At 41.8% G+C, this 19,126-nt stretch overlaps 1 protein-coding gene across 3 annotated transcripts in view; it reads right to left on the reverse strand.

The window, feature by feature from the left end:
* Positions 1-10,970, reverse strand: part of DDX46 (DEAD-box helicase 46) — a 54,901-nt gene extending 43,931 nt beyond the window's left edge. For 2 of the 3 annotated variants that reach the window (XR_013960876.1, XM_080673741.1), the window contains exons 1-4: positions 10,779-10,962; positions 9,905-10,093; positions 6,769-6,912; positions 1,262-1,361 (exon numbers count right to left, since the gene is read on the reverse strand). Coding sequence is in view for 2 of the 3 variants with exons in the window: in XM_080673741.1 (XP_080529867.1) it covers positions 1,262-1,361; positions 6,769-6,912; positions 9,905-10,093; positions 10,779-10,795 (450 nt within the window). In the remaining variant the exon portion in view is untranslated. Of the gene's footprint in view, positions 1-1,261; positions 1,362-6,768; positions 6,913-9,904; positions 10,094-10,778 lie in introns of all 3 variants that reach the window. The other variant, XM_080673742.1, reaches the window with a different exon arrangement.
* Between the last annotated feature and the right edge of the window lie 8,156 nt (positions 10,971-19,126).

Raw genomic sequence — 19,126 nt, forward strand, 5'->3', positions numbered from 1 at the left:
GCAATTCAAAGTAAGTGCAAATAGTAAATAAACTTAAAATAATATTTTAAATTCATCTATTATGTTCATAGCATTTAAAAATATTCACTCAGCCCTAGCCAGTTTGGCTAAGTGGATAGAGGGTCAGCCTATGGACCAAAGGGTCCCGGGTTCGATTCTGATCAAGAACATGTACCCCTGCTGCTGGCTTCTCCCTGGCCTGGGCCCTGGTCGGGGACTTGTGCAAGAGGCAACCACTCGATGTGTTTCTCTCACATCCATGTTTCTCTGTCTTCCCCTCTCTCTCCCACTCGCCCTAAAAAAAAATCAATGGAAAGGGTGAGGATTAACAAAATAATAAAGAAAAGAAAATACTTATATTTAAAGACATGCAACTCAAAATAATACCAATTACCTCCAATTACACTGGTAAAAATTAATTTTTCAAATTCTCATGTTGGCAAGGAAGTAAGGAAACAGACATTTTCATATGTCTATATCTTAAGTCAATTTATACAACTTATTTTATGGCAATCTGATACCAATTTGCCTTATGCTATATTCACAAAGAACATAGGTACAGTAATTAATGCACCATTGTTTAAAATTACAGACTGGAAACAACATAAATATCCATCAAAGGTGATCTTTCTACCTTGTTTCAACAGAATACTATGAAGGCACTAAAAATAATGAGTTTTATCTATGTCTGCAGCTACAGCAAGATCTCCAATATATAACAAATGAAAACAGCAAGGTATTCTATATCTAAGATGGTGGGTATACTGCTGCTTATTATTATTTTTTAAATATTTCTATTGACTTTTTACAGAGAGGAAGAAAGAGGGATAGTTAGAAACATCGATGAGAGACAAATACAAATCAGCTGCCTCCTGCATCCCCCCTACTGAGGATCACGCCCACAACCAAGGTACATGCCCTTGACCGGAATTAAACCTGGGACCCTTCAGTCCGCGGGCCTATGCTCTATGCACTGAGCCAAACTGGTAGGGCTGCTTATTATTCTTGAGACCTTATATATGGATAAATTAATTTATAATTTTAAAGTATACAAAAGCAAGATACAAAATGTTGCATATGGTATGATCATAGTTTGTAAGCAAAAACAGATATGTATAGATATGCAACCTTTTCAGAAAAAAATTTTCTCATGGAAACAAGTACTATTTTATCTGTTTATCTTATATGTTAGTTATTTCAAAATAAAAGAGCATTAAAAAACAAGTTCACATTATATAATTATTTATGCTAGTAAACATACGCCAGCATCTTTTTCTTTTTCATCTTCCTTGTCATCTTTGTCTTTTTTCTTCTCTTTAGAACTTTCTCCACTATCTGTTTTCTCTTTGGACCTAGACCTTCTAAAAAGAGAGACAGAAAAACACATCATCTATATGTGCTTGGAAACATTCATTTTAAAATACGCTTATAGATTTGTATTTTACTTTTTAGGTAAGAAATAAACTTCCAAGAGTCACATGCATTTTTATATTCCATTAATAAATACCTTGGAAATATAATAAAAAATTAATGCTATCACACTAATTGTAAGTAAGAAAAACAGGACATATCATGTAAAAACTACAAAATTTAAATTGGAGGGATAAAACTTAACAAATGGAGAAACATATCAAGACATTAACATTCTATAAGATTAAAAATAGTAGTAATAATAATTTTAATGTAATCAAATTGGTAGATCTTTTTTGCCTTTATGATCAGTGCTTTTTAAAGTACCTAGAAATGCTTCCAGATTTGATGAAAATATTCAGAGATAAACAAGATATTCTCTAATATAAACTTCTATTTTATTTTTTTGTTAATCCTTACCCGAGGATCATTTTTCCATTGATTTTCAGATAGAGTAGAAGACAAGGAGAGGGAGAGAGAAAGGAAAAGAAAGAAAATCGATGTGAGAAAGACACACATGGTTGCCTCCCTCAGGAGTCCCAATGAGAGGCAAGGATCAAACCTGCAACCCAGGTACTGCCCGGGAATCGAACCGGCAACCCTTCAATGCGAGGGTCAATGCTCTAACCACTGAGAAACACCGGCCAGGGCATAAACTTCTAAAAGGGTTGCAGGCTCGAACACCAGTGAGGGACATGCAGATGGCAACCCATCAATGTTCTGCTCTCACTTCAATGTTTCCATTCCCCTCTCCCTTCCTCTCTCTCTAAAAAATCGGTGAAAACACATTTTTTAAAAAATCATTACAGAGTGAAACAACAAACCAAAGTAAGAAAATATATTTGCCACTCATATAACTGACAAAAAACAATTATACAGGATTTCTAAAAACAAAACCAAAAACCTCCTATAAATCTATGTTTAAAGAGAGAAACTACCCAATAGGAAAATGAGCAAAGATGGAAACAAGTACTTTAGAAAAAGAGATCTGAATAACTAATAAACATATGAAAGTTCAATCTCATTAGTAATCACAGAAATGCAGATTAAAAGCACAATGATACTGGTATTACATGCCTACTCAATTAACAACATTTTAAAGGACTGCCCTGGCCAGTGTGGCTCAGTTAGTTGGGCTTTGCCCCTTGCACCAGGAGGTGGCCAGTTGGATTCAGCGTCAGGGCACATGCCCAGGTTTCAGGCTCAATCCCCCGGGGGTGGGGGACATGCAGAAGGCAGCTGATAGATGTTGAGCTATCACATGGATGTTTTTCTCTCTCTCTCCCTCTCCCTTCCTCTCTCGCTCAAATCAATAACTATTTTAAAGTATTTTTTTTTAATTTAAAGGACAATACCAAACATTGTCAGGGTATAGAGTAACACAATTCTCATACACTGCTGGTGGGAGTATAATTAATAATACTCTTTGGAAAGCATTTGGGATTACCTAGTAAAAATAAAGCTATGCTTATTCTACGATCATGTAATTTCACTCCTAGATATACACCCTAGGAAACTCATGCAAATGTATACCAGTATTATATATACAAAAATGTTCATAATAACCAAAAAGTTAAAGCAACCCAAACATTGATCTAAGTAGAATGGATAAATTGTGGTATATTTATACCACAGATTGCATTCAGCAATGAAAATGTACTACTGTTATAAGCAACAAAGATGAGTCTCAAATAACATTGAGCAAAGACACAAAATAATACATGACTCATTCATGTAAAACACATACATCTAAACTACTCTTTTTTCAGATAAAAATACAGGTGGTAAAACTATAAAGAAATACAAAGAGATTTACTAGCACAAATGTCAGAACTGGTTTTATCCAAGGAAATAGAGAACTCAGTTACAGAAGGGATGTGGAGGGCTTCTGACAATATTATATTTCCTGACCTTGGCGATGGTTGCATGGTGTTGCTTTGTAATTACTCAATAAACTGCATGTTCATATTTTATTCACTTTTGTGAATTTACACACACACTTTTTAGTTTTTGTTGTATGATTAGTCAGAGTAAGTTTATTAAAGCTAGGGATGTGAGACAAGGGCTTAGGATAGAAGCAGCAACAGGAGAGAGCCTAGGCAGGGCTGCTTCAGCTCTAGAAATGTCATAGGAAAGAAATAAGCCTAGGCAGGGCTGCTTTGGCTCACTGCAAAGTCAGGGAAAAGGGAGCCTTGGAGACAGATTCAGGAAGTTAGCCCAGTCATTGCCCACTGCTCCCTGGTTACAACTCTCATGGGGCCCTTAAAGTTTAGGAGATGCATGCCTGAGAGGGAAGGAAGGCATGGGTGTACTACCAGGGAGAATGCACCCCATATACACTTTTTTCCAGTTTTATTACACGGACTTTGGTAAAATAAAAATAAAATTTTCTAAGTAAAATAAATGACATAGGAAATGTCATGATTAATATAAAGACTATACATAAAACAGATACAAGATCATATATCAACTATACTATGAACCACATTAGAAACAATAATAGGCAAAGAATAAACCACTAACAAGATAATATAAAGAGTTAAAAAGGGGGAGAAACAAAGATGGCGGCATAGGTAAGCACCTAAACTGCTGCCTCGCACAACAATTTCAAAACTACAACTAAAAGACAGAACGGACACCATCCAGAACCACAGGAAAGCTGGCTGAGTGGAAATTCTACAACTAGAAGGAAAGAGGAAAGCTCACAGAGAATTGGAGGTACGGCAAAGGGTCTATGTACGCGCAGAGAGGAAGGGTGGCTGAGAGCCTGGCTGACTTTCTCTGGCGGGAGGGGGAAAGAAGCCCCCAACTGCACTGAACCCCAGTTCCGACTGCACTGAACCTCAGTTCCGGACGAAACCCTGTGGACCCAGGCTCATACAGGGGGAGTTTGGACCGTCAGGTAGAGAGAAAGGCACACGGAGACTCAGGGGAGCCGCGGCAGCAGGGGTCTGGAGGCGCGAGTGCGCACAAAGACTGACTGCAGAGGTTACCACAGGCTTTCCCTAGCGGAAGGGAGTCGGAAGCTCCTGACTGCACTGAACCCCAGTTCCGACTGCACTGAACCGCAGTTCCGGGCGAGCCCTGGGGACACACGCTCTTACGGGGGAAATCTGGACTGTAAGGTGGAAACTCAGGAACTGCGGAAGGCAGAGGTATGGAGACTCGCGCGCAAGGGCAGGGCTGACGGGAAGCCAAGACTGTCTGCTCCGCCCTGAGGCTCCACCCCCTCCAAGCTGAGCACAGAGGCTTTTGCAATATGGCAAGGCTAATCCTATAAGGCTGTCTCCAGCACCGAAAATCTCCCAGTGTAGACACAGCTGATCCTCACAGCCAACTGGCCTGCAGGTCAATTCCTCCCAGTGATACCAACAACAATCAAGACTTAACTACAACAAGGCTGTACACACAGTCCACAAAGGGGTGCACCAAGAGTGTCCACCTCAGGTTAACTGGGGAGGCCGACCCACTGGGCCGTATAGGAAACCTAGCACACAAAGCTACCCTACCAACTCAGGGAAGCAGTGAAAAATGGGGAGACGAAGAAACAGATCACAAACGAAAGAAATGGAGGAGAACAAACGACTGGATATAGAATTCAAAACCACGGTTATAAGGCTCTTCAAGAATATCCTAGAAAAGGCCAATAAATATAACGAGACCCTCGAAGATATGAAAAAGGACCGACTAGAAATTAAACATACACTAACTGAAATAAAAAATATTATACAGAGACCCAACAGCAGACTAGAGGAACGCAAGAATCAAGTCAAAGATTTAAAATACAAAGAAGCAAAAAACACTCAACCAGAAAAGCAAAAAAAAAGAAAAAAGAATCCAAAAAGTTGAAGATAGTGTAAGAAGCCTCTGGGACAACTTCAAGCATACCAACATCAGAATTATGGGGGTGCCAGAAGAAGAGAGAGAACAAGATACTGAAAACCTATTGGAAGAAATAATGACAGAAAACTTCCTCCACCTGGTGAAAGAAATAGACTTACAAGTCCAGGAAGCGCACAGAACCCCAAACAAAAGGAACCCAAAGAGGACCACACCAAGACACATCATAATTAAAATGCCAAGAGCAAAAAACAAAGAGAGAATATTAAAAGCAGCAAGAGAAAAACAGTTAATTACCTACAGGGGAGCACCCATACGATTGTCAGCTGATTTCTCAACAGAAACTATACAGGCCAGACGGGAGTGGCAAGCAATATTCAAAGAGATGAATAGCCAGAACCTACAACCAAGACTACTCTACCCAGCAAAGCTATTATTCAGAATGGAAGGTCAGATAAAGAGCTTCACAGATAAGAAAAAGCTAAAGGAGTTCATCAACACCAAACCAGTATTATATGAAATGCTGAAAGGTATTCTTTAAGAAGAGGAAGAAGAAAAAAGTAAAGAGAAAAATTATGAACAACAAATACATATCTATCAACAAGTGAACCTAAAAATCAAGTTAATTAAAAATCTGAGGAACAGAATAAACTGGTGAATATAATAGAATCAGGGGCATAGAAAGGGAGTGGACTGATAATTCTCAGGGGGAAAGGGGTATAGGGGGTGCAGGAAGAGACTGGACAAAAATCGTACACCTATGGATGAGGACAGTGTGGGGGGAGGTAAGGGCAAAGGGTGGGGTGGGAACTGGGTGGAGGGGAGCTATGGGGGGAAAAAGGAGAAACAATTGTAATAATCTGAACAATAAAGATTTATTAAATTGAAAAAAAGTTAAACATACTATGTTTAACAGACATACTATCTCAAACTGAAACATGTACATTTAAATTATATAAAGTTCACCCATCTGAACAGCAATTCAGCAATGCATATCATTTCACATTTGTCAATGTCAAAAGTGCTAAGAAAATAATTTCAAAGAAAAAACATAGTTCCAGAGATGTTTATAAAACATATTTCTGACCATTGTTATTAAATAATAAAACAATGCATTATGTGTGTTAAAATAGTCTAATATTATCCAATTGAATTATAAGCTTTAAAACCTATTAAAACAAAATTCTGCCAACAGTTCATGGTAGGAGTCAAATTCAGTAATTATTTTTAAAGCTTTTTAAAATTTATTTATTTATTTTATAGAGAGCAGGGGGAAGGGGAGGGGGAGGCAGCGAGAGGGAGAGACATTGACTTGCTGTTCCCCTGATTTACGTGTTCATTGCTCTTGGATGTTACCTGACTGGGGATGGAACCCGCAACCTTGGTATATCAGGATGACAATCTAACCAACTCAGTTACCCAGCCAGGATCTAAAGATTTTTTTTTTTAAATACATAGAATAGGGAAGACAGTCAGTTCCCAACCTGCATGACAGATACAGCCCAATGATAGCATTACCTATTCTCAGCTTTCTTGCTTTTATTGCCAGGACTGGAGGATCGGGATCGTCGGCCCCGGCTTCTACTCCTTGAGCGTCTCCTGTCTCGACTTCGAGATCTTCTTCGCTCTCGACTTCTGTCTCTCTCTCTACTTCTGGAACGCCTGAAAAGGAAATACTTTTCATATATTCTATTATCAAGTGGAACTATTTCAGATTATGGTTCTGTCACACATTGAAAAAAGCTTCTTAATTTTCACCATTATTAAAGGCAGAGATTGAGATTTCAATTAACTATCAAACCAGCAAAATAGGGAAGAGGTAATGCCAATTCTTAAAAGTGGTCACTGAAAAAATGAGGATCCTAATTTCAAAATGAAGTTTACTGAAAAACACAACAAATCTGTAATAACTGCAAGTTGAAATCTATAGCCCATAATATATAAAACCTGTATTTCAAAGACAGCCTTAACCTAAGGATGGATAAAATAGGGCTGTGGGAAGATTGCAGATATAAAGATGAGAAGACCAGAGTACCTATCCTGGTGCTGCTACTAACTAGTGACATGGCATACAGCAGATCAACTCTCTGGGTCTTAGTTTCCTCATCTATAAAATATGGAGATGTCACAATATAATCTCAAAATCCTTCTTGCTCTAAAATCTTGTGATTCTACCTTGCACACCAAAAAGCCAAAGACCAGATCAAAATAATGAACACTTTCACTTAACAAGCTCTTGACTGAACTGCATGAAACTCTTCCTGGGCCCACATGATATAAAATTGAGTAAGATAGCACTATCCACATTGTCAAAGGTATTATGTACTACCTTTACAATCTCTCCTTCCAATGTTTGAAAAAGATAAAGCCAAAGTTCTTTCTGTGATCAGTTCACAGCAACTGTACAACCTGTATTCTTTCCTATTATACTGAGAAACTGTATTAGAAAAATAATTTTATTTTGTATGGGGAGATTATTTTTATTTAAAAACTGTTTTTCACCCCCAGAAAGAGTGAAAAGTGCAAGGAATGGCTGCTTGACTATAATATGTAATCAAGTAAAAACAAAATTAAAAATTCAGATGTTCTTTCATTCAAATCTGAATCAGTTCTTTAAAACAGTCTCAAACAGTAAGCAGTACGGGAGATGGCTCTATCCTGCTTCCTTCTGTCCACTTTATGGATTCTCTGAACATGGTGGTAAACTCTCTCAGGACAGATTTAGAACAGAACACCTTTGATGGCATATAACCTTACCTTTAGCTTCTTTTTTAACTTATCTCAGAGGGGCTTCAAGGAATCACTTTGGATTACAGAAAATACAACCGAAGTTTCCAAACTTAAAATCTATTTGAGAGTCTTGAATCTAGGCCAACAATTTTCAACTGGAGTGCCGCAAGAATTTTTTTTTACTATTTTTAATTGAATGTATTTTTTTAATCCTCACCCAAGGACATTTTTCCATTGATTTTTAGAGAGAGTGGAAGAGAGAGGGAAAGATAGAGAAAAATATCCATGTGAGAGAAACACACATTGCCTTCTGCAAACGCCCTGACCAGGGCCTGGGCTGGGGAGCAGCCTATAACCAAGGTATGTGCCCTTGACTGGAATCAAACCCAGGACTCTTCGGTCCGCAGGCCAACCCTCTATCTACTGAGCCAAACCGGAAAGGGCTTAATTGAATTTTTGAGAGAAAGAGAAAAAAGGGATTTGTTGTTCCACTTATTTATGCATTCATGTATGTGCCCTGACTGGGGATCAAACCCACAACCTTAGAGTGTAGAGAAAAAATTCTAACCAACTGAGCTACCCGGCCAGGGCAAGAATTTTTAAAACATACAATAACTGCCCTAGCTGTTTGGCTCAGTATATAGAGCATCCGCCTGTGGACTGAAGGGTCCCAAGTTCAATTCCAGTCAAGAGCACATTCCCAGGTTGCGGGCTGGATCGTGCAGGAGGCAGCCGATCGATGATTCTCTCTCATCACTGATGTTTCTCTCTCTCTCTTCCTCTCTGATATCAATAAAAATATATTTTTAAAAATAAATAAATAAAACATATAATAACTGATTATTTAGTCAAGGGCACTAACCTCTTTTCCCTTAAAATGTTAAATTAAAAAATGACAATGGACAACACAATAGACATCCAGTGTGAATGCTCTGTCTTGAACTGTAAATATATAGGTCTTATAACAGAGGTGCATCTGATTGGTCATGTCACATTATAAGGTTGTGTCTAATTGGTTAATTCTTGGTACCAGAAATCCTTATATAGAAGAACTAGAGGCTCGTGCACAAAATTCATGCACAGGTGTGTGTGTGTGTGTGTGTGTCCCTTAGCACGGCCTGTGCCCTCTCGCAGTTTGGGACCCCTCACTCCTTACCACTCAGCTTGCTGCTCCTTAGCACTGCGGCAAAGGCGGGAGCAGTGTTTGCCAGCTACGAGCTCAGCTTCTGGCTGAGTGGCACACCCCCTGTGGAGTTCACTGAACACCAGGGGGCAGCTCCTGTGTTGAGCATCTGGCCCCTAGTGGTCAGTGCACGTCATAGCAACTGGTTGTTCCACCATTCGGTCAATTTGCATATTAGCCCTTTATTATATGGGATTATTATATAGGAAGATATATAATCAGATATTAAATATATCTGATTTTTTAAACTTTTTAAAAATATATTTTTATTGATTTCAGAGGAAGAGAGAGGGAGAGATAGAAACATCAATGAGAAAGGATCATTGATTGGCTGACTCCTGCATGCCCCCTACTGGAGATAGAGCCCACAACCCGGGCATGTGCCCTTGACCAGAATCGAGCCCGGGCCAATGCAGACCAATGCTCTATCCACTGAGCCAAACTGGCTAGGGCTAGGCACCTGATTTTTTACAAAGTCACTTTTTTTTTGTTAATCAAAATTATACCTTTTTTTTGTTGTTGTTAGATCAACAAAAAATATTTTTGGTGTGCCACATAATTTTAGCAAAAAAAGATTGAAAATCACTGTTCTAGGAAAATCCGTTCTGAACACAATCAAACAAGCTGAAGTCAAAGCAGAGGGTCGCAAACAGGCCACTAAATTCTAGTCCAAAACACACTTTTGATAAGACTTAAATAAAACTTAACTTATCATTGGTCCTTGGAGATTAATAGCCTTACCTCAGACGCTTCCGGTCCCTTGACCGAGATCTTCTTTTATCCCTGCTACGAGACCTCTCTCTCCGTCTATCTCTGTCTCTGCTTCTAGACCGTCGGTCATCTCCACGTTTACTTCTTTTGTCTGAGGGTGAGCGACTTCTAGATCGACTTCCAGAACGTCCCCGTGATGCTGATCGCTTCCGATAGTGACTAGATTAAGTTAAAGATTAAGTTAAGCAGACACAGGTAGCTTCTACTATATCTTATTATATTTTTTCCAAAAAAAAAATATAAAATATATTTGCAGACAAATTAAACCCTAAAAAGACTTTTTATACACGGTTGTTGTTTTTAATTTGGGGGGGGGGGGGAGATGAGCCCTTCCGCTATAGCACACGCAGGGGGGTGGGAACACTATCTTGAAAGGGAAGAAAAGAGAGTAAACAGACCAAACCCAAGGAAGGCATGACAGACAAATATAAATATACAAAATGCTATGTAGTGCTATGGAGAAAAACAGACCAAAGTAAAGGAAAAAAGGAGAGAATGGGAAATAGATTTTGCTCTTTTATACGAGGGCGGTACGAGAAAAGAAAATTGTAGTCTATACTCAATCTAAACATAAAGATTAGCATACCGAATTCAACAATACATGAAAAAGATAATGCAATCATACAATCATGAACCAGTCCAGGGGGTTCGGCCGATACTGCAGGGGAACCCTGTGCCCGTCGCCGGCCACTTGCTCAGCCGAGGTCCCCAGCCCCTCCAGGGGCCTCGGCAGAGCAGGTCACACGTGGGTCTGCGCAGGGCCAGGCCTGACCCCGCGGCCACATCCACTCCCGCCTCTTCCCCCTCCAAGGAAGCCGCTCGCCCGCTCGCAGCGCTGCCTCACCGTGACTCCCGGCCCATGCTGACGGCGCGAGAAAGCGGCGCCCTCCGGACGACGCACAGGAGAACCGGACAAAGGAAGAGGCCGCGCTACACCCTGCTCCCCGTGCGAGAAGCAGCATTAAGCGGTGGCAGCAGCTACAGCAGTGGAAGCCATCCGAGCGCCGCCAACGAAAACAGGACGTCCTGGCGCCGGCGGCAGAAGGAAGGGAAAGGTGCGTCGGAAGCTGCTTCCTCTTCATAGCGCCTCCTGTCGGCTGGAGGTCGCACAGCGCCGGCCGCGCCGAAAGAAAATGCCATGGCTGCGTTTTGCTGGCACTGCCAGTGTGGAAACTCTTGCGGACTCAGAGAAGGTCTTTCCTGCAAGGACCACCGAGGTGCCAAAAAGCATCCTGGAGCTGTCCTAGGACTTGTACTGACGCCCGCCTTAACCTGTGCTGAGTGATGCTACAAACATCTCCATTCACTCTCATTCATTCATTCGCTTATAGTGTGTGTGGTTATATATCGAGCATGTGCTAAATCCTAGGGAGTTTACAATCTCGTGGGGGACATAGACATTATTAGAAACACAAGCAGATGTAATACAACAAGAAAGAAATTCCACCATAGGAGAGGGGTTCAGAAAAAGAGTTCCCTGAGGAAATGATCTTTGAGGGGAGATTGAAGAGTAAGAAGTTAACTTGATGGAGAAGAGGAAGGAGAGCCAAACACACTAAACACACACACACACACACACACACACACACACACACACACACACACCATTCGCAAGATTATAATGGTTCTCAACATTGCCTGTGCTTGAAAGCTTAAATAAAAATACTTATGTGTGTTGCCGAAACCGGTTTGGCTCAGTGGATAGAGCGTCGGCCTGCGGACTGAAGGGTCCCGGGTTCGATTCCGGTCAAGGGCATGTACCTTGGTTGCGGGCACATCCCCAGTGGGGGGTGTGCAGGAGGCAGCTGATCGATGTTTCTCTCTCATCGATGTTTCTAGCTCTCTATCCCTCTCCCTTCCTCTCTGTAAAAAATCAATAAAATATATTTAAAAAAAAAACAACTTATGTGTGTGTTCTGATTTCATTGATCTAGAATGCCTCCTGTGCATTGGGAATTTTCAAGTTTCCCAGATGATTCTGAATTGCAGTCAAGACTGAGAGAAGACTTGCCCAGTGGAAGGCACACAGATACTTTGAGTTGTTCTAGCAGAAAGCTGTAGTGGGGTTAGGGAGAGGCTCTCATATTTACATACCTCTCCACTGTTTTTATTTTCTTTCATGATAGAAAAGGTGTGTTTTTATTGTGGCGGTCATTGAGTGAAGGTATACATTTGTCAAAATTCATTGAACTATTCAAAAATCGATGCATTTTACTGTATGTAAGGTTTACCTTCATACATTTGATTTTTAGAAAAATGCAACCAAGTTAAGGCTCCTAGATGAGTTTGCTCTTCCTCTGTAGCTTGCACTATAGCTGCAGTGTGGTCGATGCCAAGGGTAAGGAAGGCCTGTGTTAATATGTGACAGAATGAACACAAGTATGGGTCAGGTATCAGGGACACTGTAAATTACTTCTGGGCTGAAGGTAAGGCTTCTGGGTTCCAGTCTGAAAGAAATAGGAAGAGGGGAGAAACCAAGATGGCGGCATAGGTAAACACCTAAACTGCTGCCTCGCACAACAATTTCAAAACTACAACTAAAAGACAGAACGGACACCACCCAGAACCGCAGGAAAGCTGACTGAGTGAAAATTCTACAACTAGAAGGAAGGAGAAAAGCTCACAGAGAATTGGAGGTACGGCAAAGGGTCTTTGTGCGCGCAGAGAGGAAGGGCGGCGGAGTGCCTGGCTGGCTTTCTCTGGCGGAAGGGGGAAGGGAGCCCCCGACCGCATTGAACCCCAGTTCTGACTGCACTGAACACCTATTCCGGGCGAGCCCCTGGGGACCCACGCTCTTGTGGGGGGAGTCTGGACTCTCGGGCGGAGACTCGGGAGCCGGGGAAGGCGGAAGACTGAAAGTCCGCTCGCGCCAGTGCGCACAAAGGCTGCGGGAGGCTGCCACAGGCTTTCCCTAGCGGAAGGGAGTGAGAGGCTCCTGACGGCACAAAACCCCAGTTCTGACTGAAGTGAGCCCCAGTTCTGACTGCAGTGAACCCCAGTTCCAGGCGAGCCCCCGGGGACCCACGCTCTTGTGGGGGGAGTCTGGACTCTCGGGCGGAGACTCGGGAGCCGGGGAAGGCGGAAGACTGAAAGTCCGCTCGCGCCAGTGCGCACAAAGGCTGCGGGAGGCTGCCACAGGCTTTCCCTAGCGGAAGGGAGTGAGAGGCTCCTGACGGCACAAAACCCCAGTTCTGACTGAAGTGAGCCCCAGTTCTGACTGCAGTGAAACCCAGTTCCAGGCGAGCCCCTGGAGACCCACGCTCTTGTGGGGGGAGTCTGGACTCTCGGGCGGAGAATCGGGAGCCGGGAAGGCAGAGGACTGAAGGCACACACGTGCTAGCAAGGGCAAGGCTGATGGGAAGCCAAGACTGAGACTCCACCCCATCCAAGCTGAGCACAGAGGCTATTGCAATTTGGCAAGTCTAATCCTATAAGACTGTCTCCAGCACCGGACTTCTCCCAGCATAGACACAGCTGATCCTTACAGCCAACTGGCCTGGAGGTCAATTCTTCCCAGTGATACCAACAACAATAAAGACTTAATTACAACAAGGCTGTACACACAGTCCACAAAGGTGTGCACCAAGAGTGTCCACCTCAGGTTAACTGGGGAGGCAGACCCACTGGGCCAAATTGGAAACCTAGCACACAAATCTACCAACTCAGGGAAGCAGTGAAAATGCGCTGTCTAAGAATCAGATCACAAACGAAAGAAATGGAGGAAAACAAACGACTGGATATAGAATTCAAAACCACGGTTATAAGGCTTTTTAAGAATATCCTAGAAAAGGCCGATAAATATAACGAGACCCTCGAAGAGATGAAAAAGGACCAACTAGAAATTAAACATACACTGACTGAAATAAAAAATATTATACAGAGACCCAAAAACAGACAAGAGGAACACAAAAATCAAGTCAAAGAATTGAAATACAAAGAAGCAAAAAACACTCAACCGAAAAAGCAAAAAGCAAAAAAAAAAATCCAAAAAGTTGAAGATAATGTAAGAAGACTCTGGGACAACTTCAAGCGTACCAACATCAGAATTATGGGGGTGCCAGAAGAAGAGAGAGAGCAAAATACTGAAAACCTATTTGAAGAAATAATGACCGAAAACTTCCCCCACCTGGTGAAAGAAATAGACTTACAAGTCCAGGAAGCCCACAGAACCCCAAACAAAAGGAATCCAAAGAGGACTACACCAAGACACATCATAATTAAAATGCCAAGAGCAAAAGACAAAGAGAGAATATTAAAAGCAGCAAGAGAAAAACAGTTAGTTACCTACAAGGGAGCACCCATACGACTGTCAGCTGACTTTTCAACAGAAACTATGCAGGCCAGACGGGAGTGGCAAGAAATTTTCAATGTGATGAATAGCAAGAACCTACAACCAAGATTACTCTACCCAGCAAAGCTATCATTCAGAATTGAAGGGCAGATAAAGAGTTTCACAGACAAGAAAAAGCTAAAGGAGTTCATCACCACCAAACCAGTATTATATGAAATGCTGAAAGGCATTCTTAAAGAAGAGGAAGAAGAAAAAAGGAAAGATAAAAATTATGAACAACAAATACATATCTATCAACAAGTGAACCTAAAAATCAAGTGAATTAAAAACCTGAGGAACAGAATAATCTGGTGAATACAATAGAATCAGGGGCATAGAAAGGGAGTGGACTGATAATTCTCAGGGGGAAAGGGGTATGGGGGGTTCATAAAGAGACTGGACAAAAATCATACACCTATGGATGAGGACAGTGGGGGGTATGTAAGGGCAGAAGGTGGGGTGGGAAATGGCTGGAGGGGAACTATGGGGGAAAAAAGGAGAAATAATTGTAATAATCTGAATAAAGATTTATTTAAAAAAAAAAAAAAAAAAAAAAAAAAAAAAAAAAAGAAATAGGAAAACACTAGCGATAAATAGTGGAGATACTGAGAGATGGTCAAGTTCTAGACATATTCCAGAGGCATCTCTCCAGACACTAATTGTTATATTAGATGTAAACTGTGAGGTAAAGGGAGAAATAATGATGTGCCCTGGTTTTTAACAGAACTGTGGATTGTGGTGAATTTGTGGAGAGAAATGTGGGAAAGCAGCAAATTTGATGGGGAAAGGAGAAAATCAGTGGTTTTGTTTCAGTGATGTAATGTTTGAGGTGCCTACTGGATATCCAGAGGAGATAATGGCTTCATAAAAGGATATATGAACCTGGAATTCAAGGGAGAAATAGACATTGGAGAGATAAGGGTCATAAGCATTTTATAGAATTATAGTATTTATAGAATTTGAAGCAATGGAACTGGATGCAGTCATGCAGAAGTTACAACTTAAACAGATTTTTTAAATTACGTATCTTGATTTTATGTGAAAAAAAATGAGACTTGTGGGGAAAACAACTGAGACTTGGGAAACAAATTTAATTCTAGATCACTAATCGTTTTGGAATCTGAGCTGGAACCAGAACCCAGGCATCTGATACCCTGACTAAAATCCTAACTCCCATTTAAGAGAACACATTGACCTGAAAATACTGACTGGCTTTTTATGCCCACAATGTATTTATGCTAAGTTCACAGCACTTCTATGTCCCAGAAGCAGCCGCTTTTATCTGTTAGCACAAGTGAAAGAAGTATAGGCAGACCTCTTTTTATTGAGCTTTGCTTTACTGCACTTCACACTGTTTTTTACAAATTGAAGTGTGGCAGCACTTCATATTTTATCGGTGCCATTTTCCAACAGGCTCAGATGATGGTTTGCATATTTTATTTCCTTTTTTGGTCTTCTCCTGCCTTTAGATTCCAACTGAAACGTAAGCTCATTTGGGATCTCCCACCTGCTGGCTTTCAGACTAGAACTTATACCTAACTGCGAATCTTGAAATGTCTCAGTTCCAAAATTTCAGGAGCTAATCCTTGCTAAATCTCTATCTATCTATCATCTATCTAAAACAAATGTTTGTTTTTATGTGTCAATAGTATCAACCAATAGTTATTGGTGCCAATTCAACACCAACAGGAATCCCCAGTTTGGGGTGAAGAAGGAAGATTTAGTGCCAACAGCTCAAAAGTGATAAAGCATGGCTGCCCTGGGGCCAGGGCCCTCTTAGCTAGGCAGCTCCACTCCTCCATGGTCCATTCCATTCTGCCTTGCTCTGCACCAGTCTACGCCAGCCTGCTCTGGCCAAATATCTTCAGTGTTTCAGCTCCAGCTGGGGAAACAGTCTTCAGTCTTTGGTGGAAAGTGCACTCCTATCAAGTTTATTTTTTAAATTTAATAAATCTTTATTGTTCAGATTATTACAATTGTTCCTCTTTTTTCCCCCCATAGCTCCCCTCCACCCGGTTCCCACCCCACCCTCTGCCCTTACCACCCCCCCACTATCCTCATTCATAGGTGTACGATTTTTGTCCAGTCTCTTCCTGAACCCCCCATACCCCTTTCCCCCTGAGAATTATCAGTCCACTCCCTTTCTATGCCCCTGATTCTATTATATTCACCAGTTTATTCTGTTCCTCAGATTTTTAATTAACTTGATTTTTAGGTTCACTTGTTGATAGATATGTATTTGTTGTTCATAATTTTTCTCTTTACTTTTTTCTTCTTCCTCTTTTTTTTTTTTAATATATTTTATTGATATTTCACAGAGAGGAAGGGAGAAGGATAGAGAGCCAGAAACATCGATGAGAGAGAAACATCGATCAGCTGCCTCCTGCACACCTCCCACTGGGGATGTGCCCGCAACCCAGGTACATGCCCTTGACTGGAATCGAACCCGGGACCCTTCAGTCCGCAGGCCGACGCTCTATCCACTGAGCCAAACCGGCCTCGGCTCTTCTTCCTCTTCTTAAAGAATACCTTTCAGCATTTCATGTAATACTGGTTTGGTGGTGATGAACTCCTTTAGCTTTTTCTTATCTGTGAAGCTCTTTATCTGACCTTCCATTCTGAATAATAGCTTTGCTGGGTAGAGTAGTCTTGGTTGTAGGTTCTTGCTATTCATCTCTTTGAATATTGCTTGCCACTCCCGTCTGGCCTGCATAGTTTCTGTTGAGAAATCAGCTGACAGTCATATGGGTGCTCCCCTGTAGGTAATTAACTGTTTTTCTCTTGCTGCTTTTAATATTCTCTCTTTGTCTTTTGCTCTTGGCATTTTAATTATGATGTGTCTTGGTGTAGTCCTCTTTGGATTCCTTTTGTTTGGGGTTCTGTGCGCTTCCTGGACTTGTAAGTCTATTTCTTTCACCAGGTGGAGGAAGTTTTCTGTCATTATTTCTTCCAATAGGTTTTCAGTATCTTGTTCTCTCTCTTCTTCTGGCACCCCCATAATTCTGATGTTGGTATGCTTGAAGTTGTCCCAGAGGCTTCTTACACTATCTTCAACTTTTTGGATTCTTTTTTCTTTTTTTTTTTGCTTTTCTGGTTGAGTATATTTTGCTTCTTTGTATTTCAAATCTTTGACTTGATTCTTGCGTTCCTCTAGTCTGCTGTTGGGTCTCTGTATAATATTTTTTATTTCAGTCAGTGTATGTTTAATTTCTAGTTGGTCCTTTTTCATATCTTCGAGGGTCTCGTTATATTTATTGGCCTTTTCTAGGATATTCTTGAAGAGCCTTATAGTGGTTTTGAATTCTATATCCAGTCATTTGTTTTCCTCCATTTCTTTCTTTTGTGATCTGTTTCTTCGTCTCCCCATTTTTCACTGCTTCCCTGAGTTGTGTGCTAGGTTTCCTGTATGGCCCAGTGGGTCGGCCTCCCCAGTTAACCTGAGGTGGACACTCTTGGTGCACCCCTTTGTGGACTGTGTGTACAGCCTTGTTGTAGTTAAGTCTTGATTGTTGTTGATATCACTGGGAGGAATTGACCTCCAGGCCAGTTGGCTGTGAGGATCAGCTGTGTCTACACTGGGAGATTTTCGGTGCTGGAGACAGCCTTATAGGATTAGCCTTGCCAGATTGCAAAAGCTTCTGTGCTCAGCTTGGAAGGGGTGGAGTCTCAGGGCAGGGCAGACAGTCTTGGCTTCCCGTCAGCCCTGCCCTTGCGCGCGAGTCTCCAGACCTCTGCCTTCCGCAGTTCCCGAGTCTCCGCCTTACAGTCCAGATTTCCCCCGTAAGAGCGTGTGTCCCCAGGGGCTCGCCCGGAACTGTGGTTCAGTGCAGTCGGAACTGGGGTTCAGTGCAGTCAGGAGCTTCCGACTCCCTTCCGCTAGGGATAGCCTGTGGTAACCTCCGCAAATCAGTCTTTGTGCGCACTCACGCCTCCAGACCCCTGCCGCCGCGGCTCCCCTGAATCTCCATGTGCCTTTCTCTCTACCTGACAGTCCAAACTCTCCCAGTATGAGCCTGGGTCCACAGGGTTTCGCCCGGAACTGAGGTTCAGTGCAGTCGGAGGCTTCTTTCCCCCTCCCGCCAGAGAAAGCCAGCCAGGCACTCTGCCACCCTTCCTCTCTGCACGCGTGTGTCTCTGTACCTCAGCTCTTTGCCGCTCCTTCTCTGTGAGATTTCCTCTTTCCTTCTAGTTGTAGAATTTCCACTCAGCCAGCTTTCCTGTGGTTCTGAATGGTGTCCGTTCTGTCTTTTAGTTGTAGTTTTGAAATTGTGCAGGGCAGCAGTTTAGGTGCTTACCTATGCGGCCAACTTGGTTTCTCTCCTATCAAGTTTTTGTTGTTGTTGTTAATCCTCTCCCAGGATCTTTTTTGCATTGATTTTTATAGAGTGGGAGGGATAGAGACGGAGAGAGAAACCTCAATGTGAAAGAAACATTGAGTGGTTGCCTCCCACACGCACCCGACTGGGGCTGGGGAACCTGCAACCAGAATTACACCTGCGACCTTTCAGTCTGTGGGCAGATGCTCTAACCACTGAGAAAATCTGGTCAGGGCTAAAGTATTTTTAAATTAAGGTATGGACAGTGTTTTTTAAACATAATGCTACTACACACTTAATAGACTACAGTGTAATCATAAATTTTCTGTGCACTGTGAAACCAAAAAAAATTCTTTTGACACACTTGATAAATACTCACTTTATTGTGGTAGTCTGGAACCAAACATGCAATATCTCCAAGGTAGACTTGTAATTATAGTCCACTATGTCTCCAATACAACCCTTTTAGCAAACTGCCCTGGCTTCCAAAGCTGATGTTGATTCTAATTAACCCAGTTCTGAATATCTCATAAGCCTCTTGCTGTT

This window comes from Plecotus auritus (assembly GCF_963455305.1).
Source record: "Plecotus auritus genome assembly, chromosome: 6".
NCBI lineage: Eukaryota > Metazoa > Chordata > Mammalia > Chiroptera > Vespertilionidae > Plecotus > Plecotus auritus.